This window comes from Sus scrofa, chromosome 8, assembly GCF_000003025.6.
Source record: "Sus scrofa isolate TJ Tabasco breed Duroc chromosome 8, Sscrofa11.1, whole genome shotgun sequence".
Taxonomy (NCBI): domain Eukaryota; kingdom Metazoa; phylum Chordata; class Mammalia; order Artiodactyla; family Suidae; genus Sus; species Sus scrofa.
Window position 1 is genome coordinate 19,326,867 of NC_010450.4, and position 21,862 is coordinate 19,348,728.

The following is a 21,862-nucleotide window of genomic DNA, read 5'->3' on the forward strand; positions in this document are numbered from 1 at the left end:
TTTGCAGAATCACATCCAATATGCTTTTTCCTGACCAAACATAAGAAACATATTCAGACACTACACAAAAGCACACGCAGCTTACATCCTGGCTTAGGTGGGTGTGAGGTGTGTAGAAAACACAGTGTTGATGAAGACAACCCCATGTGAGGACAGATAGCGGCAACCCCAGATAGTGAGAAGGCATGTAAAGATAGGGCAGATATCTTCACGTAGCAAAAAAGCCCAAGGGAAGGAAACACATTTGTTTGGTTTTCTAAGGCTTTTTTTTTGGAGGAGTTACTTGCATATTTAAGAGAAGACATATCATGAGTTTGGAGGAATCCCTGCACACTGAGTCCAAGGCAAATTCAGTTTTGTTTGTCTGGAGTGGCGATGGGTTGAATTGAAGGAGGAAATGAAAAATGCTAGTTTAGGATGGCTAGACCCACTATTTTGAACCTGGAAATATAAATCAAATTTAAATTATTCACCCTTTAGTCTTTAGGAAAAAAAAAAAAAAGTTTTCCTTGGTGATAGGAAGCTGTTGAAAATGGAAAATATAGTCCAGGGAAACAGAGTTAGTCTTTGGAATGCATCTATAATTAAAATTAGGTTTGTAGTTTCCCTTTAAAGATAGTTTTAAAATTTATCTTTCCAGCAATGTTGAGAATGACAGAAGACCACGTACTTCCTGAGCTGAATAAGGTAGCGTATATAGTAGTATTTTTCCTAATACTGGTTGCCCTGGTTGAGCTCAGCTTGGCTGGTCATCTTCATAGTCTTAAGCAGTTATTAGTTAGCAGAATGTTAGGCTGTAGACACAGTATAGATCCTAGTTAAGCCTTTTTAAAAAATTTGTTTAATATATACATTTTTTTAATTTCAAAGAATACCTTTATTATGGCTATCTAAATTTATCATTTTCATATTTGAATAAGATGTTATAATCTGTATAACACAGGGTGTTTTGATTCCTTACTTGTAACTTCCTAAAATCTAAAATGCATATTTATTTTTGCTGGAAATCTAATACTTAGGTATGAGTACCTATACTGATGTCTGGTCAGCACCAGTTTCTTTCTGACTGTAAGGATTGTGACAAGTGGCAATGGAATCTCCTTCTAGAAAGATCTTACAGAATAGGGCAAAATTCCCACTTGGTTCCTGTGGCTCACTCATCCTCACCTCTGCCCAAACTGCCGTATTCAAATAAATGAGGTACTTTTGAGCATGAAAAAATGGACAGCGTCAGAATTAGCCTTGGTGGATCAGATGAGTAAGGGGTCACAGCTTTTATACATCTCTTGAGCTGTGGATGTCTGGCCTTGCAAACCAGGGAAGTTCATGTTTGCAATTTACCTGACATCATTCCTAGCTTTATTTTGGGGGATACGGTATGTTAGCTGTTGAGAGAGACCTCAAAGTGTGATTTCTAGAGGGCTGAAGAGCTGGGGTAGGGAGAAGGCAGGGTCATTGAAAGAAGCAGAGGCCAGCACTGAAGCCAGCAATGCTGTTGGGTTGCAGCCCTTAACTCAGGTTGAGGTTATTTATCTGGACTGACAGTTTACTCTACACACAGCACTCCTGGAGGAGGGACTCTACACACGCAATCTTAGCGGAAGGCTTAAAAGAACAAACAGCCCTAGGCCGTAAGGAGTTCTGTAGCTATTGGATTTTATGATTGGAAGATGGGTTTAAAATATCTAATTACATGCTTTTCAGCGCCCTGCGATTTCGTATTTTCAGAGTTGTAGAATTTCCTGAATTTCTGTGGACATTTCTCTGAAGGAACTTTGCCTATTTGTTTCATGGCTTTTAGTAGATAGTAAAAGGTCACATTTATTACTACATAAGATTTTACTGGGAAGCTATCTTTTATCTTGATTTGTTTTCTTTTTTTTTTCCATTTTGATTTTGATAGATGACTCAAAAAGATATCACATTTGTTGCTGAATTTCTTACTGAACATTTCAATGAGGTAGGAAATTGGTATTTCTGTAGTGCTTTTTAAAAAATAATTCTAATACACTTGAGTAGTGGTAAGAAGAAATCAAATGTAATCCAATTTAGTTGAAGTTCTAAGCAAAACTATTGAGCTAATTAATGGCGGCACTTCTTTGTTAAATGTAAAGCCTATTAATTGGACTTTGGTTTGTGTGCGTCTTGCCATCCAGGCGGGAAAAGAATAACTGCCACTAACAGCCTTCTTTAAAAATAGAGTTCTGGGTTTAAATGTAAGGTTTTTGTTTTTGTTTTTTTTAATGGATTGACTTAAGAATTAAACTATGTTTGTTCTTTCTAGGCGCCAGACCTTTATAATCGAAAAGGAAAATACTTTAATGTTGAAAAAGTTGGTCAGGTATGGGCTCTGGATTAAACTTGGTTACTAATTTTTTATTTTTAAAACTTTAACAGTGTTAGTCTTTATTATACAAAACTTTTTGAAAGTAGTGGAATTCAAGATTATGTCGTAGTCCAGCCCTTTTAGTAAAATAACCAAAAAGGAGCAGTTTTTAAACTTTTTGGTCTCAGAACCCTTTTATATTCTTAAAATTATTGAGGACTCCAAAGAGCTTTTTGTGTGGATTGTATCTGTCAACAGTAGATATTATTAGGTATTAGAAATTAAAGAGCATAAAGAATATTCTGTTTGTTAATGAAGAGTAACTGTATTTCACAGAATAAAATTAAGAATGGCATTGTTTCATATTTTTGCAAATCTCTTTGATGTCTCACTTAAGGCAGCTATACCCATGTCTGCTTCTGCATTCCATCAGTTGTGATATGTTGTTGGTTAATAAAGTCTCGTTTCACACAGGTGTTATGTTTGGAAAGGGAAAAGTATTTCAATAGGTTTTTAGATAATTGTGAATATTCTTTGATACTACATTAAATTCTGACAAGTGATAGTATCTTAGGTTAGTTTCAGTGTGGACTCTAAATTGCATCAGTGGGCTTTTCACACTCTGAACCATTAAAATTCATTCACCTCTCTTGCACTTTGGATGGATCTTTTATCCCCTGCGTGATTTTGTAATACCATATATTGGCATTTGGAAAGTATCGGTTTGCCAAATTACAAAGAGCCTCCATGTGCTTACAGTATTCAAAAGTCAGATTTCATTCATATCATCACCAATCTCTTCAGACAATCTTATCTACTATGAGGTTGTCAAGCACATAGTGGCAGGTACAGGTTTTCCAAAATTTTAATTTTTGCTTGAATGTTTAAACTTTGGCATTGGCAGCAAATACTGTCAGTTGTTTCGCTTAAAGCGACAGGCTCACTTTACGTATTTGCAAGAAAATAATCTGCCAAACACCCAAGAACGAATGATCATAGTTTGTCTGTCAGTCATTCTTTTGAGTAAAAAAAACGGAATTTCATGAACAACAAAGAAGTACCTAGCTTGACTCACAACTACATTTTCATAAATGCTTTAATACGCAGCAAAAATATTTTATTTAGACTTCATAATTCTGTCACTCAGAATATTAAAAAGATTTGGTTGAGATTTAGTAAAGTTAATCATTGTAATAGCCTCATCAGAGATTAGTGAAACTGTATGGCAGAAAGGAATACAGTGACTGCTGGTATGGTTTGGGGCCACTACCTTGATTCTTGGTGACAGTGCCAGCAGTTTTCCCCGCCTGTGCTTTTGACCCTCCGTGGAGATCTCACTACAGTGAAAAGGGCAAATGATGTCTTTTCTTTTCTTTTTTTTTTTTTTTTTTTTTTTTTTTTTTGCTTTTTAGAGCCGCACCCAAGGAATATGGAGGGTCCCAGGCTAGGGGTCAAATCGGAGCTACTGCCGGCCACAGCCACAGCAACGCCAGATCTGAGCCATGTTATACTGCAGCTTGCGCCGGATCCTTAATCCAATGAACGAGGCCAGGGATCCAACCCACTTCCTCACAGATGCTGGTTGGGTTCGTTACCACTGAACCACAACAAGAACTCTGGCAAGTGATAACCCCGATACTATTATAAGAATAGTATTGACCTTATAGATCTTTGAAAGCATCTTGAAGACTCTCAAGAGTTGCATGGACCATACTTTGAGAACTACTGCCATAGAATGGATGGACAGTTGGTACTTTTCAAATTAATTTATAAACTTACATAAATTTAAAATATGTTTCATGAAAATAGAACATGAAATCTGAACTTATGATCTCTCCATCTACATCATTCTGGTCTTTTAGTACTTTGCAGTTTGTTCAGTTGCTTGGCATTTAGCAAATTTTGGTCTTCTCACATCATAGTGCCCTTTGAAGGACTTGGCAGTAAAACAAAATAACTTAAGGAGAATACTGTTAAATAGAAACGGTTTTTCAGTTCTTCAGTTTACTAAACTTCCACTTGTAACCCTGTATCCCTAGTACTTGAAAGACGAAGATGATGATCTTGTATCCCCCCCTAACACAGAAGGGAACCAGTGGTACGACTTCCTTCAAAACAGCAACCACCTCAAAGGTATTTCCTGAGCCAGGTCGATCTTGGCCGTGTTTATGTTTATTTGAGACCAGTCATCAGTGAGCGTACTTGCCGAATACTTCTCTAAGTTCTTTCGACTTTGCTTGGGTGTCCATTTTATTGGATCAGAGAAACAGTAAAATAATAACAGTATATGACATTACCATGATGAAAAACGCTGGTATTAGTTGTGACGTCGTGAAATTGCTTATATTAAGTATTGTCTGTTTTGTACCCTATAAAAAGGAGGATATTGGGAAGGAAACGGTAGTGCCTGTTAGAGAAGTCTACTTTGCCAGTTCCAATTTATTAACTTTTAAAAGCTTGTAATGCTTTTAACTCCTGTAATGATGCATCACTGTATATTCCCAAGGTTGTATTTTTCTAATATGCTTTTTAATGTCTTTCATTCTCTTGGTTGTTGATATGGTAAAATTTCATTTAGCCAACATTATTGGGGTTGCAATACAAAATAGCAGCTATTAATTATGTCAAAAATTCTCCATTTTAGATGAAAACCTTTTTAAACCAGCTGTTTCTTTGCTTTCTCAGAGAGTCGTCTGACCACAGTTTAGCTGTTTCTTAGATCCTTGGGGTAATAAGCACATACACGTATTTACCTCCTTTAATTCTCCTGAGAACCTATGGCTTGGTACTAGTTATCCTTATTTTACTAATGAGGAAACTGAAGGTTAGAGAAAGCCTGAGATGATGTAAGCTGGTAAGCAATAGAGCTAGGATTCTGCTCACTTGAGAGCCTGAGTTTTTGCCTGAACTCAGTAGTAATCTCTGCTTCTGTCTGGTTGCTATTTGTCTAAATGAGTGAATGAACTGGGGAGGCAGAGAATTCTCAGGGCCAGGACTTTTGCTCTTTTGATTTAATCCTATAAATCCAAATTCTTTTTCCGAGCAGGTCATATTTTATATTTGCTTAAGAATCTTAAGATCACTTGGAGTTCCCGTCATGATGCAGCAGAAGTGAATCCAAGTAGGAACCATGAGGTTGCAGGTTCGATCCCTGGCCTTGCTCAGTGGTTAAGGATCCAGCGTTGCCCTGAGCTGTGGTGCAGGTCACAGACGTGGCTTGGATCCCGCATTGCTATGGCTGTGGTGTAGGCCAGCAGCTACAGTTCTGATACAACCCCTAGCCTGGGAACCTCCATATGCCATGGGTGTGGCCCTAAAAAGACAGAAGACCAAAAAAAAAAAAAAAAGAATCTTAAGATCACTGAAGAGAAGTATGGATGTAAGTTAGCTGTTGCATGGAGGGAGAATAAAAGTACAGCTGACTCAACTCATTGACTGTGTTTCATCAGGATGTCCAAGGAGTAAGGAAGGATCCTGGGGAGGGCTGAGGGCAACGTGCCAGCAGTGGTGGCATCTGGACCCTCTCACTCTATTGGGTGAATACCCATCCTGGGAACTTTGGGCTAAAAGTAGGTCCTACCCTTTTTTCTACCCATAACTTCTGTGACCGAATAGAGAGGCCTAATCTTAGTTCCAGGCCTCTTGTTTAACTTCAGATTAATTCCATCTAGCTCTCTTTCTTCTTCTTTTTTGTTTTTCTTTTTTTTTCGCCACACCCACAGAATATGGAAGTTCCCTGGCCCGGGGTTGAATCTGAGCTGCAGCTGCAGCCTACACCACAGCTGCAGCAATGCTGGATCCTTAACCCACTGCACCTGGCTGGGTCAAATCCTCACCTCAGCAGCAACCCAAGCCACTTCAGAGATAATACCAGATCCTTAACCTGCTGTGCCACAACAAGAATTCCTAACTCCACCGCCTCATAAATGCTTAAGATTTTGTAGTATGTGAGTTTGGACAGGCTCATTAACCTCCCAGTTTCTTAGTCTTGTATAAAGTAATAATGACTATGGAATTATTAAGAAACCTTTAATGGAAACTCTTCTTAGCACTTTGCAAAAATCAAGTGTCGAATACTTAATGCATGCTATCTTCTTGGGGGACATGAGGGCATTAGTGTTGTATGTGGGTACAGGTCAAAGGTTGGTGCCCTGGAAGCTGGGCTGCCAGGACTGGAATCTTGTTCTGCTTCTTCCTGGTGTGCGGCTGAGGGCAACTTGCCTGACCTCTCTGTGCCCCAGTTTTCCCATCTGCAAGGTGCAGGTGATAATAGTGCCTCTTTCAAAAAGCTATTGTGAAGATTAAATTGATTAATATGATAAAGCACTTAGGACAGTGCCTGGCACGTAGCACATAAGCAGTCAGTATGCATCTCAGCCGTTTTGACAGGGTTTTTCCTCCTAAGACCAATTCTGACACCAACTGAGTGTCCTGCTTGATTCTGACACTCATCACGCAGAGTTAGCGCCAGATTCCACGGGGTTAGGGCCCCAGTCTCTCAAGACTGCCCCCACTTCAGAGTTACAGTCACAAGTACCGGGTTCCCAGGGTACCTGAATTTCTGTTCCACTTCAGACAAAGTTGGGGGTTCCCAACCCCCCTCCCCGCTTCAGGTTTAATAATTTCCTAAAGTGGCTCACAAAGCTCAGAAACAGGGTGAGGAGATGCGCGGGGCAAGGTGCTTCCCTCCCCACACCCTGTGCACCGCCCTCCCAGGACCCCCAGGACCCACCAGAGTGCTCTGTCTGCTGCTTGGGGCTTTTATGGAGTTTCCCCTATGGAGGCATGGTTAAGTCACAGGCGTGGGGGATGGGGCTCAACTCTGGCTTCTCTCCCCTCCCCAGGAGGTGGAGGCTGGGCTGAAAATTCCCAGCTTCTAATCAAGGCTTGGTCTTTATGGTGACCAGCCCCCATCCGGAAGGTATCTAGGGACCTTATTGAAATAGAAGATGCTGCTGTCGTCCTTATCCATCAGGAAATTCCTAGAATCTTAAGGGGCTCTGGGCCAGGAACTAGGGATAAAAACCAAATATCTTTCTGTGATGGCACAGCATCTGTCCCCTATTGGGAGCTTAAAATGTTAGTAGGATTAGAACTCCTTTTATCCAGCATAGCTGGGACATGAGGTGCTGTGAGGCCGGCCTGTAGAGCACAGTGGAAGAGGGTGGGCTTTGGAGTTGGACTTGGATTTGATTCAGAGGTCTAGACTCTTAGTCATTCTCACACTGAACAACTGCCTGAACCTCCTAAGCCTCATTTTTTTAAAAAAAAATCAGTAAAATAGAGAGTATGATGCTTGCTTTATACAGCTCCTGTACACAATAGAAATAGCAGATATAAAAAGAACCTGGCATACTCGGTATTAGTACATGACAAATTATGTAGTACTTTCTACTGACGACGCAGCCTTTTCACGAGCAAAGAGCTTATTTTCATAGCACCAGTTTCTTGTCTCCTGTTTTTGTTTTCACTATCACACTCTTCCAAAGCAATGCTGGATTGCTGTTATTACACCACTGTGGTAAAAAATAGAGAAAAATGACCTTTATTTCATTGTATGTCTTAGGGTTCCCAAATCGCCCTTTTCTTTTTATAGCCAACAGAAGCATACTGTTGGATTTTGGTGGGAAAAATAAACTATAGAATAATAAGCTGCTAGGCCTCAGCTAGTAGTAAGGGTGGTGGGTTTCGGTGGGCTGGCAGCCGGGCTGTTGAAAGGACGGTGAAAGCAGACCACGGTCCTTTTTAGTGAGGTCGCATACGACCGAGTGGATTCAGTATCAGATAAGCTGTGCGGGCTGTTCTCAGAGCAGCTGATTTTCTCCTAATTATCTGGTTTGTTACAGTCTTTTTTTGGTTTTTGTTTTTGTTTTTGAATCCAGAAAGTCCTTTGCTGTTTCCTTATTATCCTCGAAAATCATTGCATTTTGTGAAAAGGCGGATGGAGAACGTTATTGATCAGTGCTTGCAAAAGCCAGCAGTAAGTTTGAAAGAAATGCATGGTTTTTGTGTAGGAGCAAGAGTGTCCACAGTATGTAAGGGGTCCTGGTGATGAAGGCGTCCCACATCCGAGTGCTGTTGTTCAGCTGCTTCGACAAACAAAAATGGCAGCGTCCTATGGTTCACCCGCATGGTCTCTCTTCTTGTTAGTTTCTCACATACGTTAAAAAATAAGTCAATATAAGGTTATTGAGCATGTGGACATTCTTTACTGTTTTATTTGTTCTCAGAACCAATTTATCATACATGGTCTTGGGTACAGAGCTAATGTGTCTGTTCACTGCTGAATGATGGATGACTGAGGCTATGAGACCAAAAGAGGGGGTTTCTAACCTGTCATCGCGTGTCTCCGAGGTCCTTTAGCTCAGAATTTTCTCCCTTCCTTACTGTCATGACTGTCATGAAAGCTCTTTGCGTGAGAGTTCCCATCGTGGCTCAGCAGTAGCAAACTGAGGCTAGTATCCATGAGGACGTGGGTTCGATCCCTGGCCTCACTCAGTGGGTTAAGGATCCGGCATTGCCGTGAGCTGTGGTGTAGGTCGCAGATGTGGCTCAGATCCTGCATTGCTGTGGCTCTGGTGTAGGCTGGTGGCTGCAACTCTGATTCAACCTCTAGCCTGGGAACTTCCATATGCTACACCTGCAGCCCTAAGAAGAAAAAAAAAGTTCCTTGCGTGAAGGTCAGGTGATACAGATGACTTGTTACTAGACTTAAACAGTGACAATCAGTCACTTTCTGTGGCATATTTATCTGTGTGTACATACATGCTTTAATTATATTTTTAAATCTTATTTTATTTAGGATGTAATTGGAAAATCAATGAATCAAGCAATATGTATTCCATTATATAGAGATGCTAGAAGGTAATTTTTTTTACCTTTTGGGTCATACAATTCAGTGGCCAATTGGAATTTTTCTTACCTTTTTTTCCCTTTTGTTTTAGTGAGGACTCCACACGGAGATTGTTCAAATTTCCTTTTCTGTAAGTGTGTGTTTCTCTCTTCCCTCGTGCGAACAATATGGGTTTGTTCTGTGCATTGATAGCTAAATATCATGTTTTGACATTAATTTTTCTCCTTAGGTGGAATAATAAAACTTCAAACCTACATTATCTTCTTTTTACTATTTTAGAAGATTCCCTTTATAAAATGTGCATCTTAAGGAGACATACTGATATTTCCCAGTAAGTATTAATCTGAATTTTGAATCAAAGAGATAAGATTTTGTTGTATTTAATAACAAAACATATAACTTCCCTTCCCTCCATTTAGTTAAGCTACCTTATGATTTTAGGCTTGTTAACGGTTCTTAGTCTTAGTTTTCACATTATTAAGGTGATAATGCCAAATTAAGAAGCTACGTGATTCCTTCTAGTTCTAGGTTATTTAATTTTGCCTTGGTGTATAGCTGTTGCATGTAGGCTGTTTTTAGGGCTAGAAAATAGAACACTCATGGTGACATCTCATGAACTTGTACATGTTCAAAACTCTATTTTGAGTCCCTTAAGGAAAGGATTTTTACCTCTGGTTAAGTATGGCTTTCATTAAACAAGAGACCTTCTTTTGAGAATCCAGATAAAAGTTCTGAAAGACAAATCATCTTCAGAATGTCCCTATTATCTTAAATGCTTTTAAATCTAAATTCGACAGAAATTTTTTGAAGCCAAGATGTAGCCAAAGAGAAATAATTTGGTTGTCTCAAACATCTTCATTTTATAAGGTGTCTTGCTGCTTTGGTGACTATGAGATTTTAAACCCAGTTGTAATTTTGATGTTAGGTTTAAATTAGGCATCGGGATTCTAGAGGGAGTGTCATGGTGTCTTGGCCTGGGATTTGGTGATTAGGTAAATGTACGAACACTGACAGTCATGTTCTTTCAGGCTTATTTAGATTATTGTCTCTCCATGTTGTCCTACAAAGTCTCTTTCTCCCCCTTCTTTCTTCAAGGTCTGTAAGTAATGGACTAATTGCTGTTAAATTTGGGAGCTTCACATATGCCACAACTGAAAAAGTGAGACGAAGGTAACTCCTGACTGTTGTTTGGATGCAGCGTGTGTATAGTAAATACAGTTACAGGAATAGGGTGAGACTCGGTTACAGTGATGATGTGCTTAGAAGGCCTTTGTCACTCACAACATAGGGGCCTGGGTTGGTAACATATTTTATCCTTAGAAGATGATTTGACTTAAAATCCAATAGAACCTTACTGCCCTACAGGAGTGTATGTAGCATGGTTTCCTGTAATTGATACCTCTGAGCTCTCTGTCTGCTGAGAGAGCAGTGTGGTTCAGGGGCAGGTGGCTGAAGTCTTCTTATGATCACCAGACATGTGAGGTGGTACCGTCACTGCCATGGGATTTTCTTAGGGTGCACAGGGTAACAATACCTGTGTCATCCCGAGGCTTTGCAAGACAAAGAACTGACACTAATCCTGAGCAGATGTTTCTGTCACTCTTAAAAGGAAGTTCTTTATGCTACTGTCTTTGAAGTTGTTGTGTCTTTTCATATGTAAATCTTATTTTTACTTTTCATTCTAGTTAAGTCTGTTTACTATGTGCATGCATGTGTGTGTGTGTGTGTGTGTGTGTGTTCATATAACATTCATGTCAAGAGTTTTCTGGAACTAACATGATGGAGGATAATATGAGAAAAAGAATGTGTGTGTCTGTGTGTGTGACTGTGTCCCTTTGCTGTACAGTAGAAAAATGACAGAACACTGTAAACCAACTATAATGGAAAAAATTAAAATCACTTAAAAAAAGTTTTCTGGGGAGTTCCCGTCGTGGCTCAGTGGTTAACAAATCTGACTAGGAACCAAAAGCTTGCTGGTTCAATCTCTGGCCTCACTTAGTGGGTTAAGGATCCGGCGTTGTTGCCATGAGCTGTGGTGTAGGTCGCAGGCGCGGCTCGGATCCCCGTGTCGCTGTGGCTGTGGTGTAGGCCGGCGGCTACAGCTCCGAAATGACCCCTAGCCTGGGAACCTCCACATGCTGTGTGTGTGGCCCTAAAAATACAAAAGACAATAAATAAATAAATAAGTTTTCTGGAAAGCCAACTTCGCAGGTTTTTCTTTTTTCATGATTACCCATTAATATTTGTAAATAATCAGTATAACGCATACCTGTGACTTTAGTGTAAACTAATGATATCTTTTAAATGTTACCGTGTGGAATGTGGCTTGATGTTTTTATTGTCGGTTTTTCTGCTTGGTACCAGTGCAATGTTATGTATACAGTATTTCCTCAGTTGTGATCTATCTTTGATATAACAAAACTTATTTTAATTCTAGCACCTACAGTTGTTTAGATGCACAGTTTTACGATGATGAAACGGTAACAGTAGTTCTTAAAGACACCGTAGGACGTGAAGGAAGAGATCGACTCCTGGTCCAGTTGCCATTGTCTGGGGTGTATAACAGCGAAGACTCTGCAGAATATCAGTTCACTGGGACTTACTCTACCAGGTAACTAACTCGTTAGTAAGATTGTCGTTCTGACAGAACGGTTCATTTTTTTTCAGTGTATATTGTACTTTCTAGTTCTTTAGGTATGATAGATAATAGTTGCTAGGGATGATCATAAAGTCAGCTGGGCAGAAATACTCCTTTTAATTGAAAAAATACTGATTTCAGCAGTACTTCTGTCCTTTTGCTTTATTAGTAAATCAAGAATTACTTGCTTACACAAGGTAAGGGATTATTTGGGGTGGACAATGGAACTTCTCTTTCACAGGTATCATTAACCCCAGTTTGTAGTAGAATTATTTTAGATTTTGCCTTTAGTATTTTCCTTTAAAATTTGGACCTCGGTAGCCACGTGGAGGGCCCATTGTCCATTCCAAGAGGTGGCTTTAGAGTGAAATTTAGGTAGGATTGCTTCTCTAATTTAAAATGTGTCTATTGGCTTTCCTTGAAAGTGCATCAAACACCTGACTAAGATTTCTGCTTTAATAAAATATTCTGCCTGTTTGGAAGTACAGTATTTTCACAGAATATAGTGTCACAGCATCTTTATACAGTAGCTGGTAGAGTTATGTTGGAACTGGGAATCTTGGCAGAAATCAAACCCTGATACCCCCTCTGGTAAACCAGGGGGAAGAGCCCCATTTCACTCTGGGGCTGGTTTCTTCCCTGTCTAGGCTGGATGAGCAGCGGAGTGCTATTCCCACCCGGACCATGCATTTCGAGAAGCACTGGAGGTTACTGGAAAGTATGAAAGCCCAGTACGTTGCTGGGAATGGTTTTCGAAAAGTGTCCTGTGTGGTGAGTGTTTAACAAAGGAAGGGACTTGGGACTGTGGAGGCTTCTCAGTGCAAACATTTTGCGATGTAAAGCTTTTGATTATGAGCCCATAGTGGCCTTAGCTGTTCAGTTCTCTTGTTCTGAGAAAGCTCACTAAGTAACTAACACATTGAGATTTTAATTATCATGAAATTTTCACTGTATGTGGAGATCCTTTTATATGAAATGAAAGCTGGGTTAGTGATTTTGTTGTAAATTGATGGGAAAATAACTTTCCCACAAAACCGCTCTTTATTCAGATTTCTGATTATATATAATGTATTAGTTAAGCCATTAAATTTTCTTTCTTAATTTGGCCTTTTCTTTAGTTAAGCTCAAATCTCCGTCATGTGAGAGTGTTTGAAATGGACATAGATGATGAATGGGAGCTGGATGAGTCTTCAGACGAAGAGGAGGAGGCCAGTAACAAGCCCATAAAAATAAAGGAAGAAGTGTTATCTGAGTCGGAAGCAGAGAACCAGCAGGCCAGTGCTGCTGCTTTAGCTTCAGAGACGGTCATTAAAGTAGAAAAACTTGACCCTGAGCTAGACTCCTGATGTTCAGAAAGGACATAGACGATGGACCAAGATGACCACTACTTAACTTTTTTGTGTGAAATAAAAACAGTAAATTTTTATTTTACTTTTATTCTGCTTCATCTTCTCTTAGTGATGTACCACCATGATAAGACTTTCTTTTTGCTGAGACTTCTTCTTAATGTTGTGTGCAGAACTAGTGTCTGTCACAGGACCTGTGACAGAAGCACATTAATATTTCGATAATATTAGAGCAGAAAATCACATTTGAACTCGTAGGAATACTTGGATCAGAAATTCTCAGTCGTTGAAGGGTTAGTGCTAAGAATGAATCGTGTATGTGGTGGGCAATCAGTGTGTTTCACGTTTTGAGTGAACTTGGGCAGGATTTCCCATGAAGCACATACACCACCACATCAAAATCACCTGGGCCAGAGATTAAAAATGCAAATACATGGGTGTTACCACAGGCCCATTTAGAATGTGATGACTGGGCCCAGGCCTGCTTTTTTTTCTTTTTTTTTTTTAGAGTGGCACCTATGGGATATGGAGGTTCCCAGGCTAGGAGTCGAATCGGAGCTATAGCCGCTGGCCTACACTACAGCCACAGCAACACAGGATCCGAGCCGCATCCACAACCTACATCACAGCTCATGGCAATGCCAGATCCTTAAGCCACTGAGCGAGGCTAGGGATCGAACCTGAGTCCTCATGGATGCTTGTCAGATTCGTTTCTGCTGAGCCACAATAGCAACTCCCAGGCCTGGAGTATTATTATTATTTTTAATAAACTCACCTGATCTTGTGCCCACCAAGGTTGAGAACCATTATTTTCCGCAGAAGCTATTTTTAGTAATTAGGTATTCATTATTTTTTAGTTGTAAGTCTGCTCCCTTAGATGCATTGAAAATTGATAGATTTTTTTCTTTAAAAATAACCCTAGTAGGAGTTCTCTTGTGGCACAGTGGGTTAAGGCCTTGTCACTGCAGCAGTTCTGGTCACTGATGTGGCACTCGATCCCTAGCCCGGGAACTTACACACGCCTCCAATGCAGAAACAAACAAAAACCTAACTGGTGGTGAATTTCACCTGCAAGGTGCCCACACGTCCATAAATCTGCTTCGATGATTGATGGTGGGCCTAATGGTGCCCCAACTCTTTGTGCACTGAGGGTGTAGGCCACCTTTCAGCCCTAGGAAGGTCATGTTCAGTGGGCGATGCTGAGTTGGGTCTGTGTGGGCCTCGTGTTTTGGTACATAGTCCATTTCCAGTCATAAATGTCCCCTTTCTCCAGGTGTGTGCAGTCAGACGGAACTCAAAGTGCCCCTAGACATGTAGTGTGCTGTGTGGTTACTGCTGTACTGACAGTAAAACTGTCCCATGTGTGACTAAATGACACCGTGTGTACCAGCCTGATGGATGTTTTAAGTAATAAAATTAGGAGATACATTTGTAGCTCCTGCCTCCTGCCTCCAGCTTCCAGTTTCTCCTATCCCCAACCAGACTGAATTCCTGATTCCTGTTGCAGAGGGAACGTTATTATTTTAAAATATATTTTCCCACTCTTCAGATGGTAACACCGGCTATTTAGGAGCCCAGCTAGATGGGTGGCTGGTTGCTATAAACTACACCACGTGTGATTGTCAACATTTTAAGTGATGCTGCAAAACTTTCTAACATAACATCTCGCCCTTTTTCCTTTCCAACACTTTTGTCCTGCCCAATTGTTGCAGGAAGACATGTGAAAGATTTAAAATTAAAACAAAAAAGTTCGGTCTGCTCTCTTGAGATGTCACGTCTGGGGCCATTGTGCTGGCTGCCGTTTCCTCCCTGCTGGACAGAGTGGCCCACGTGGCCGGGGAGACCCTGTGACTGGTTTAATGGAAGCCCAGTCAGGGGGCAGTTACCCAGGTCAGATGCTGCCAAGCAGTGGGGAAGGGAGTGGTGAGAATTGGCTGTTATCTCTGAAAACTGAATGCCAGGGGTGGTTACATTTCACATCAGTCTCCTTAATGTCTCTCCAAGGCTCGTGGCTCCGCCCCTGCACTCTCCCCAGCATCATCACGGGGCTCTGCCCCCAGCTCAGATGGGCTTTCTTTTTTTTTTTTTTTTTTTGCCCTTTTCACCTGTACCCATGGCATATGAAGTTCCTGGGCCAGGGATCAAACCCGAGCCGCACTGCCGTCTATGCCACAACTGCAGCAACACCAGATCCTTAACTCCCTTTTGCAGGGCCAGGGATTGAAGCCACACCTCTGCGGCAACCTGAGCCACTGCAGTCAGATTCTTAACTCACTGCACCACAGCAGGCACTCCTTTCTTTTCACTTCTTGAAGGAACCAGACTCTTTCCCACTCCAGGGCTTTGGGACATGGCCCTTTGTCAGGGATGTCCTTTCTTGGTGCTTCACAAGGTAAATACTCACTTAACTCATTTCTCAGCTCAATGACTGTACCTCAGAGATGCCTACTGTGATTTTAGGAGTCTCTCTTACTGACCCTTTCCCTTCATACCAGTTGTCACAGTTTGTAGTTGTGGACTAATCTGATGCTTAGTATTTTATTGTCTCAATTATCAACCTTGTAACATCAGACTCCATGTCTGTTTTGCTTACCTGTCTATACCCAGTACCCAGCATATGGCCTGGCACATAGCAGGTGCTCAAAAAATCCTTGATTCAATTACCAAAATATACAGCAAAGCAGACACTGACTTGAAATATGATAAAGAAGCATGATGCTGCTTCCACGCTCGCTCACAGGAGTGTGCGGGGACAGGTGCTGGGGGGGGGGGGACTGTGGGTAGTGCAACACTATTCCCCAGGAGATAAGGTCTCAGCAGAGAGAGATGAGGAGAGATGTGTGATGCTGTCCTCCTCGCGTGGGAAAGTGAATTCGCCAATTAAGTGTTAGCATTGAGAGTCCTCGGGAAATGGGTGGTGATATGCATTCATGTGAGTCCAGTTAATGGGATCTTTTTCTCCCACTGTTAGGGGTTGGGTGGATTAGGTGGTGTGTTGGATTTTGTCTGGATTGGGGTTTTGTCAAACTGGTGCAACAAGGCAGAGAGAAGGCAGTAAAACAGTGCCCGGGCCAGTGGGTTAGAAGGTGGAGGATGGTGGGGTTTTAGAATCCGAGGGATGGAGAGACAGGCAGCGGCCAGTGAGGTGGTGGCAACTGAGGTCAAGAATTGAGCGCCTGGGGTTTTGGAATGGCTCATTCATGCGGCTGTTAAAGTCGCCATAAAAGATGACAGCAACGAGGGAGAAGGTTACCCGGAGTTGAGTGCTGAGGTCACCGATACAGGAGAATCAGGTGACAGCGGTGAGGGGAAGGAAAAGCTGCCTGTGCTTCCAAGGATCCCGGGGGTTTTGAGAGGCTGGGAGGCGGGTCTGAGACTTCGTCAAGGTCACTTTGGAAGGAAGTGGTGTTAGACGGGGCAGGGCTGGACTCCCAAGCCCCACACCCGTTGCCCAAGAGGACCTCAAACACCCAGGGTTGCGGGACACCTAATGCAGAATAAAAATACCCAGATAAACACCCAGGGTTGCGGGACACCTAATGCAGAATAAAAATACCCAGCCAGCTTGTGTGGCCAGGCAGTGTTTTTAAGTGATGTATCAGCCACAGGTTAGAACTTCCTACATCCGGGAGAAAGGATTAAAGGCGGTGATGGCGGTGGGGGGGGTCAGTTCTGATTTGAGAGCTGGACTCCCCTGCTGGCTCTGGGAAGTGGTACGTACAGTCGTTCTCCTGCCTAATCCTGTCTTGAGCCCCAGTGTGCTGGCTGCAGAGACAGTGGCGTGAGGTGAGGAGGTGGCCCCAGGCCATGGCCTTGGAGAGTGGGCCTGGGTGGGCCAGGCTCTGAGCCCAGGGCAGGGCCTGGGGGTGGGAGCAGGAGCTGAAGCATCTGTATTTCCCACCGAGTGGGGGCGCAGTTCAGGGCCTCCCAGGAGCTGGATCCTCTCCTGGATCATCCAAAGTGTTCCTCAGGGGGAGCCGCCCAGTCCAGGGGCTCCAGCTGTTTGGGGAACCAGGCACTTCTGGGGCCCCTTGGAGATGGCGCTGGGCCTCAGCAGGCTGCATAGCAGACCCAGGAGGGCTTAGACCCAGCTGGACCTGGGAACCTCTGCATCTGCCAAAGTGTACACGAAAATCCCAAGTGCTCGGTGTCAGGCCAAACTTGAAGCTGGTTGTGACCAAAGGGTGTCCACCTGCACCTGCCGCCATCCATCCTTCCCCCTCCTCCTGTCTGCACTGGACTTTTCTGTCACGGAAGAGGAATAGCAAGGGAGACACTGCAGGTGCTTTGTGTACATTTTCTCCTGTAGTTCTCTGATCAGCTCTGCAACAAAGAAATTGCTGTCCTTAGTTAGGATAAAGAAAAAAGTTCAGACAGGTTCCACGTGTCCCAATCACACAGCTAGTCGGTAGTAGGGCCGCGATGCAAAACAAGCCATCTGACCCCAGATGATAATAATTGCTGCAACAATGGAGTATTTTGTAAGAGCGGGTGCCATTCCAAACACACCCCATGAACACCTCATTTGAGCCTCACCCCAAAGTGAGGTAAGGACTATTGTCAGCCACCACCCCATCTCACAGATGCAGCAGCTGAGGCACAGGTAGGATTTCTAGCTTGTTCACGGGAATTACACGGGCAGCGGGGTGGGGGGGTGGCAAGGATGTGAGGCCAGGGAGTCTGGGGCAGCACCCTTGCCCTTAACACTATACCTGCTGCCTTTCTGGGGTCTGTGTTTCTCAGCCCCACTCTCCCTCCCGCACCTGAGCTGCCCTGCCCCCCTGGCTGTGCTCCTGGGCACAGATTTCCCACCGTGGCGTGACCGCACGCCTGATGGTGATGCCAAGGCTGCTTCTCAGAGCCCCACTGTTCCTCATCCCCATCAGCTCTGTGAGGAAACAGGCCATGAGAGGGAGCAGGATGTGGGGACCCCCAAATTCTGCCCCCTGAGATCAGTATGGTTTCCTCCAAGACAGCCCTGCCCATGCTAGTTATGGAGCCCTCTTGCTTCGCCTCTTCAGCAGGTTCTCAAGTGTGTGTGTATGTGTGTGTGTGTGTGTTTAGGGCTCACAGAGAACCATGCTCTCTCCAGAAAGGTGAGAGTGGGAAAGCCGCCACTGCATTTGTGCCATGAATGTTCTCTGTCCCATTTCTCAATGCATCGAGATTATTCTGCATTGTGTGGGTCTATGGACTTCCAATGGGCAAAAGCTTCCATGGAAAATGGGGGGCCAGGCCGGGGGTGAATGTGCAGTCTGCAGCAGGGAAACTCTTTAAAACTGGAATGCTTGGTGGTGAACACTGTGAGAAGCACCTTGTGACTCCGTGAAATACAGACTTGGTGGAGTGACAGGCTGGCTGTCATCTCTGCCTGGAGTCCTTAGCAGAACCATTATGTTTACTGAGCACTAACCACAGGCAAGGACCTGGATTAATAAAGGCACTATGGGTATTAGCCCATCCGGCTGCCCCCACCCCATCACCCGTGAGAAAGGAAACATGCATTGGTACTGAGGAGGGTGGAGAGGCCCAGAGAAGTTAGGTAATTTGCCCAAGGTCACACAGCGAGTGAGTGGTGACACCAAGTTCTCTGTTACAGGTTGTACACCTGACATCATCCACCTCCTCCCTTTACTTATGAATGACGTGCCTTCCCCCTTCTGGCACGTGAGCTCCTCGAGGGCAGGCTCCCCGGCCGCCTAGGTGTCCATTCTTCACGAAACACCTGTGCCCTCTGGGCAGCCCAGCTCTGAAATGGAAGGAGCCTGGCACGGAGCCCTGTCGGGGAGGCCACAGCGCCCCCTGGTGCCTGAGAGGTCTAACTTGAGCCCCAGGCCGGCCAGCGCAGAAAGTTCCGGGCAGCGGTGCTCGTTAGGCCAGGCCGCGGAGCTGAGCCATCCAAGGTAGGCGGGAGCTGCTCCCCACGGCTGCCCCGGGCGGGTGTCTGAGGCTGCTCTGTGGGGAAGCCTCACCGGGAACCTCGGGCACCACGTGGCCTCGGTGGCTTCGCTGGGTCGCCAGGCCGTGCGCTGCCACATCCAGCGGCCAGGGAAGGACATCCCGGAGGGGAAGACCAGCGGGAGGGGGGTGTCGCCACCAGGAGACGGGGGTCCGGGGGTCGTCTTGGCTGGGGGTGGTGGAGGAAGGACGGATGAGAGCCCCTGCGGAGGGCAGCACTGGGCTCGTTTGTGCTGCTCCTGACACGTGGGTGCGACGCGGCCCGGGGCTCTGGAGGGCCCGTTCCTGGTTTAATGCTCTGGAAAGAAGCAAAGACCAACGGAATGAGAAGTGGCAAAGGCTGTTTATTCGGAGCGTCTCTGAGCAAGGGAGGCAGGCTGGCCTTTTGGCAGAGACTCCGAGGCAGGAGGAAGGGCTGGGTGGCTTTAGATAAAGTGGAGAAAGGCGGAGGCTCCAGGCAGGAGGCTGCGGCCGGGGAAGGTTACCGCAGAAGCGCGGCATCCTCCGAGATTCGTTAGGACGCATATTTGGCTTTCTCGGGTGGGTCCTAAGTTGAAAGCAGGGACAGACATTCGGGGAACCGTCAGTTATTGATCGAGCCCTGGCCTTCGGGGCTCACTGTGACAAGGACTATTGCTCCCGGATTGTCGCTTGAGATGGCGGTCTCACCTCCTGCAAGGACCACTTGTGTGCAGGAGGCTGGCTTCCGGGACTGGTTGTTGTAGCTGAGGAGCTGGTTTCCTGGTTTCCATGTTTTTATACATGGTCTGGCCCTTGACCGTTTGTAAATTCAGTTTCTCACAAGTTCTTGACAAGGGGCCCCCTAGTTTCATCCCACGCTGGGCCCTACAAATGACATAGGCGTTCCTGTGTTCATCTTTGGACTCGTAACTTAGGGAAGTGTTCCTGATCTAGGTGCAGTTTTCAAACTTTTCCTTAGGGTTCAAGGTTGTGTTGTCCCCAGGGACTGAGGGCCTCCTGGTGGAAGCCAGGTTCAAATATCCGGGAGAATGTCCTTGGGGCCTGCTGATAGGTCTGTTTCCTTCCCAAGCCTGCAGTTCCTCCTCTGTGTTTTTTCTGCCTTGGTAAGATCAGCATCTTCTGGACAATGTCGTCAGGGAGCTTGGGCTGGAACAAACATCTAACTTGGGTCAGATTTCACTAATTTGGATCCTGTTCATTTTAAGTAGAGAAGTTTTGGTCTATTTTATTTTTTGCTTTTTAGGGCCGCACCCGTGGCATATGGAGGTTCCCAGGCTAGGGGCTGAATTGGAGCTACAGCTGCTGGCCTTCCCCACAGCCACAGCCACTCAGGATCCAAGCCACGTCTGCGACCTACACCTCATGGCAACGCTGGATCGTTAACCCGCTGATCGAGGCCAGGGATTGAACCCACATCCTCATGGATCCCAGTCGGGTTCATTAACTGCTGAGCCACGAAGGGAACTCCAATTTTGGTCTATTTTAAACCAAAAGATCTGCTAAGCAAAGGCACTACGCAAAAAGTTTTGAGGGAGGAGGGAATATGTAATCTGTGAAGAGCAAAAATATCAAGGACCCAATCAGTGCTATGTTATACAAAAGCAATGGATTACTTTGTAAGCATAAAATCTAATTTCTTTTTTTTTTCCTTTGGCTGTACCCATGGCATGCAGAAGTTCCCGGGCCACACATTGAACCTGAGGCATACCAGTAACCTGAGCTGTGATAATGCTGAGTCCTTAACCACTGGGCCACCAGGGAGCTCCCCTAAAATCTAATTTCAGTGCATTCTTTGCTGTTCATGTGTTAGAGAAGGTCATTGAGAGAATGTGACCGCCGCCAGTTGACCTGTGATCTAGACCTGAGCAATCGAGGTTCCTCACCCCCCCCCCGTTCCTGGAACCTATGTTCTCCTCACCTGTCCCATGATAGGAGCTGTTGCAAGGATGCAGCCTGGAAGTAATGTGTGGTTGAGTCCGCCTGAACCCAGTTAAGACCTCTACATAGACTCTAAGACTGATGGGTGGGTGTGAGGTCTGGGACCACCCCAAGCAAGCCTCATTTGTAAGTTCCTTTGCATATTTAATTAATTAATTTATTTATTTATTTATCATCTTGTTTTTGAGTGGCACCCGAGGCATATGGAGATTCCTAGGCTAGGGGTCCAATCAGAGCTGTTGCTGCCAGCATACGCCAGAACCACAGCAACGTGGGATCTGAGCTGCGTCTGCGACCTACACCACAGCTCACGGCAACACCAGATCCTTAACCCACTGAGCAAGGCCAGGGATTGAACCCACGTCCTCTTGGATACTAGTCAGATTTGTTTCTGCTGAGCCACTACAGGAACTCCTCCTTTGCTTATTAAATGTGCCACCGACCAGTCTGGAGTGGCTGCCTCTTTCCTGGCCACTCCTTGCTGCTCTGCCTTGGTGGGGCCAGTGTCACATTCCACCCAGGGAAAGCTCAGGGACCAGTGTCATGAAAGCGGCCCCACAGCCCACTGCCTGTAGATGGAGCCTGGTAAAGGCATCCTGAAACAAGCAAAAGCAAGAGAGTGAAGTCTTTCTGCCAGGACTTGCTGATTTGAGTCACTGCAAAAAAAAAAAAAAAAAAAAAAAAAAAAAAAGGCACATCTTTTCCAAGCCTTACACCCACGTGCTGAGGCTTTTCTGTACTCCTGTCACCCTCCCTGCTCCCTGTCACAGGTTTCTCGAGGACACCAGCCATGGGTTTTCCCTGCCCAAAGACTGCCTCCT

The 21,862-nt window shown here is 44.4% G+C and overlaps 1 protein-coding gene and 1 long non-coding RNA gene across 3 annotated transcripts in view; one reads left to right on the plus strand and one right to left on the minus strand.

Moving 5' to 3' along the window:
• The window catches only part of ANAPC4 (anaphase promoting complex subunit 4), a 40,211-nt gene extending 25,614 nt beyond the window's left edge, over positions 1-14,597 (plus strand). The window contains exons 17-28 of one of the 2 annotated variants that reach the window (XM_021101074.1): positions 641-687; positions 1,904-1,960; positions 2,285-2,341; positions 4,366-4,459; positions 8,209-8,306; positions 9,129-9,190; positions 9,271-9,309; positions 9,409-9,510; positions 10,275-10,349; positions 11,617-11,790; positions 12,465-12,588; positions 12,936-14,597. In XM_021101074.1, coding sequence (XP_020956733.1) covers positions 641-687; positions 1,904-1,960; positions 2,285-2,341; positions 4,366-4,459; positions 8,209-8,306; positions 9,129-9,190; positions 9,271-9,309; positions 9,409-9,510; positions 10,275-10,349; positions 11,617-11,790; positions 12,465-12,588; positions 12,936-13,163 — 1,157 coding nt within the window. In that variant the 3' untranslated portion in view covers positions 13,164-14,597. The remainder of the gene's footprint in view (positions 1-640; positions 688-1,903; positions 1,961-2,284; positions 2,342-4,365; positions 4,460-8,208; positions 8,307-9,128; positions 9,191-9,270; positions 9,310-9,408; positions 9,511-10,274; positions 10,350-11,616; positions 11,791-12,464; positions 12,589-12,935) is intronic. The other variant, XM_021101075.1, reaches the window with a different exon arrangement.
• On the minus strand, positions 19,446-21,238 carry LOC110262068. Its single transcript, XR_002346591.1, has 2 exons — positions 21,022-21,238; positions 19,446-20,249 (listed from the first exon to the last, which is right to left on the minus strand). It is a non-coding gene; the product is annotated as an uncharacterized LOC110262068 (long non-coding RNA).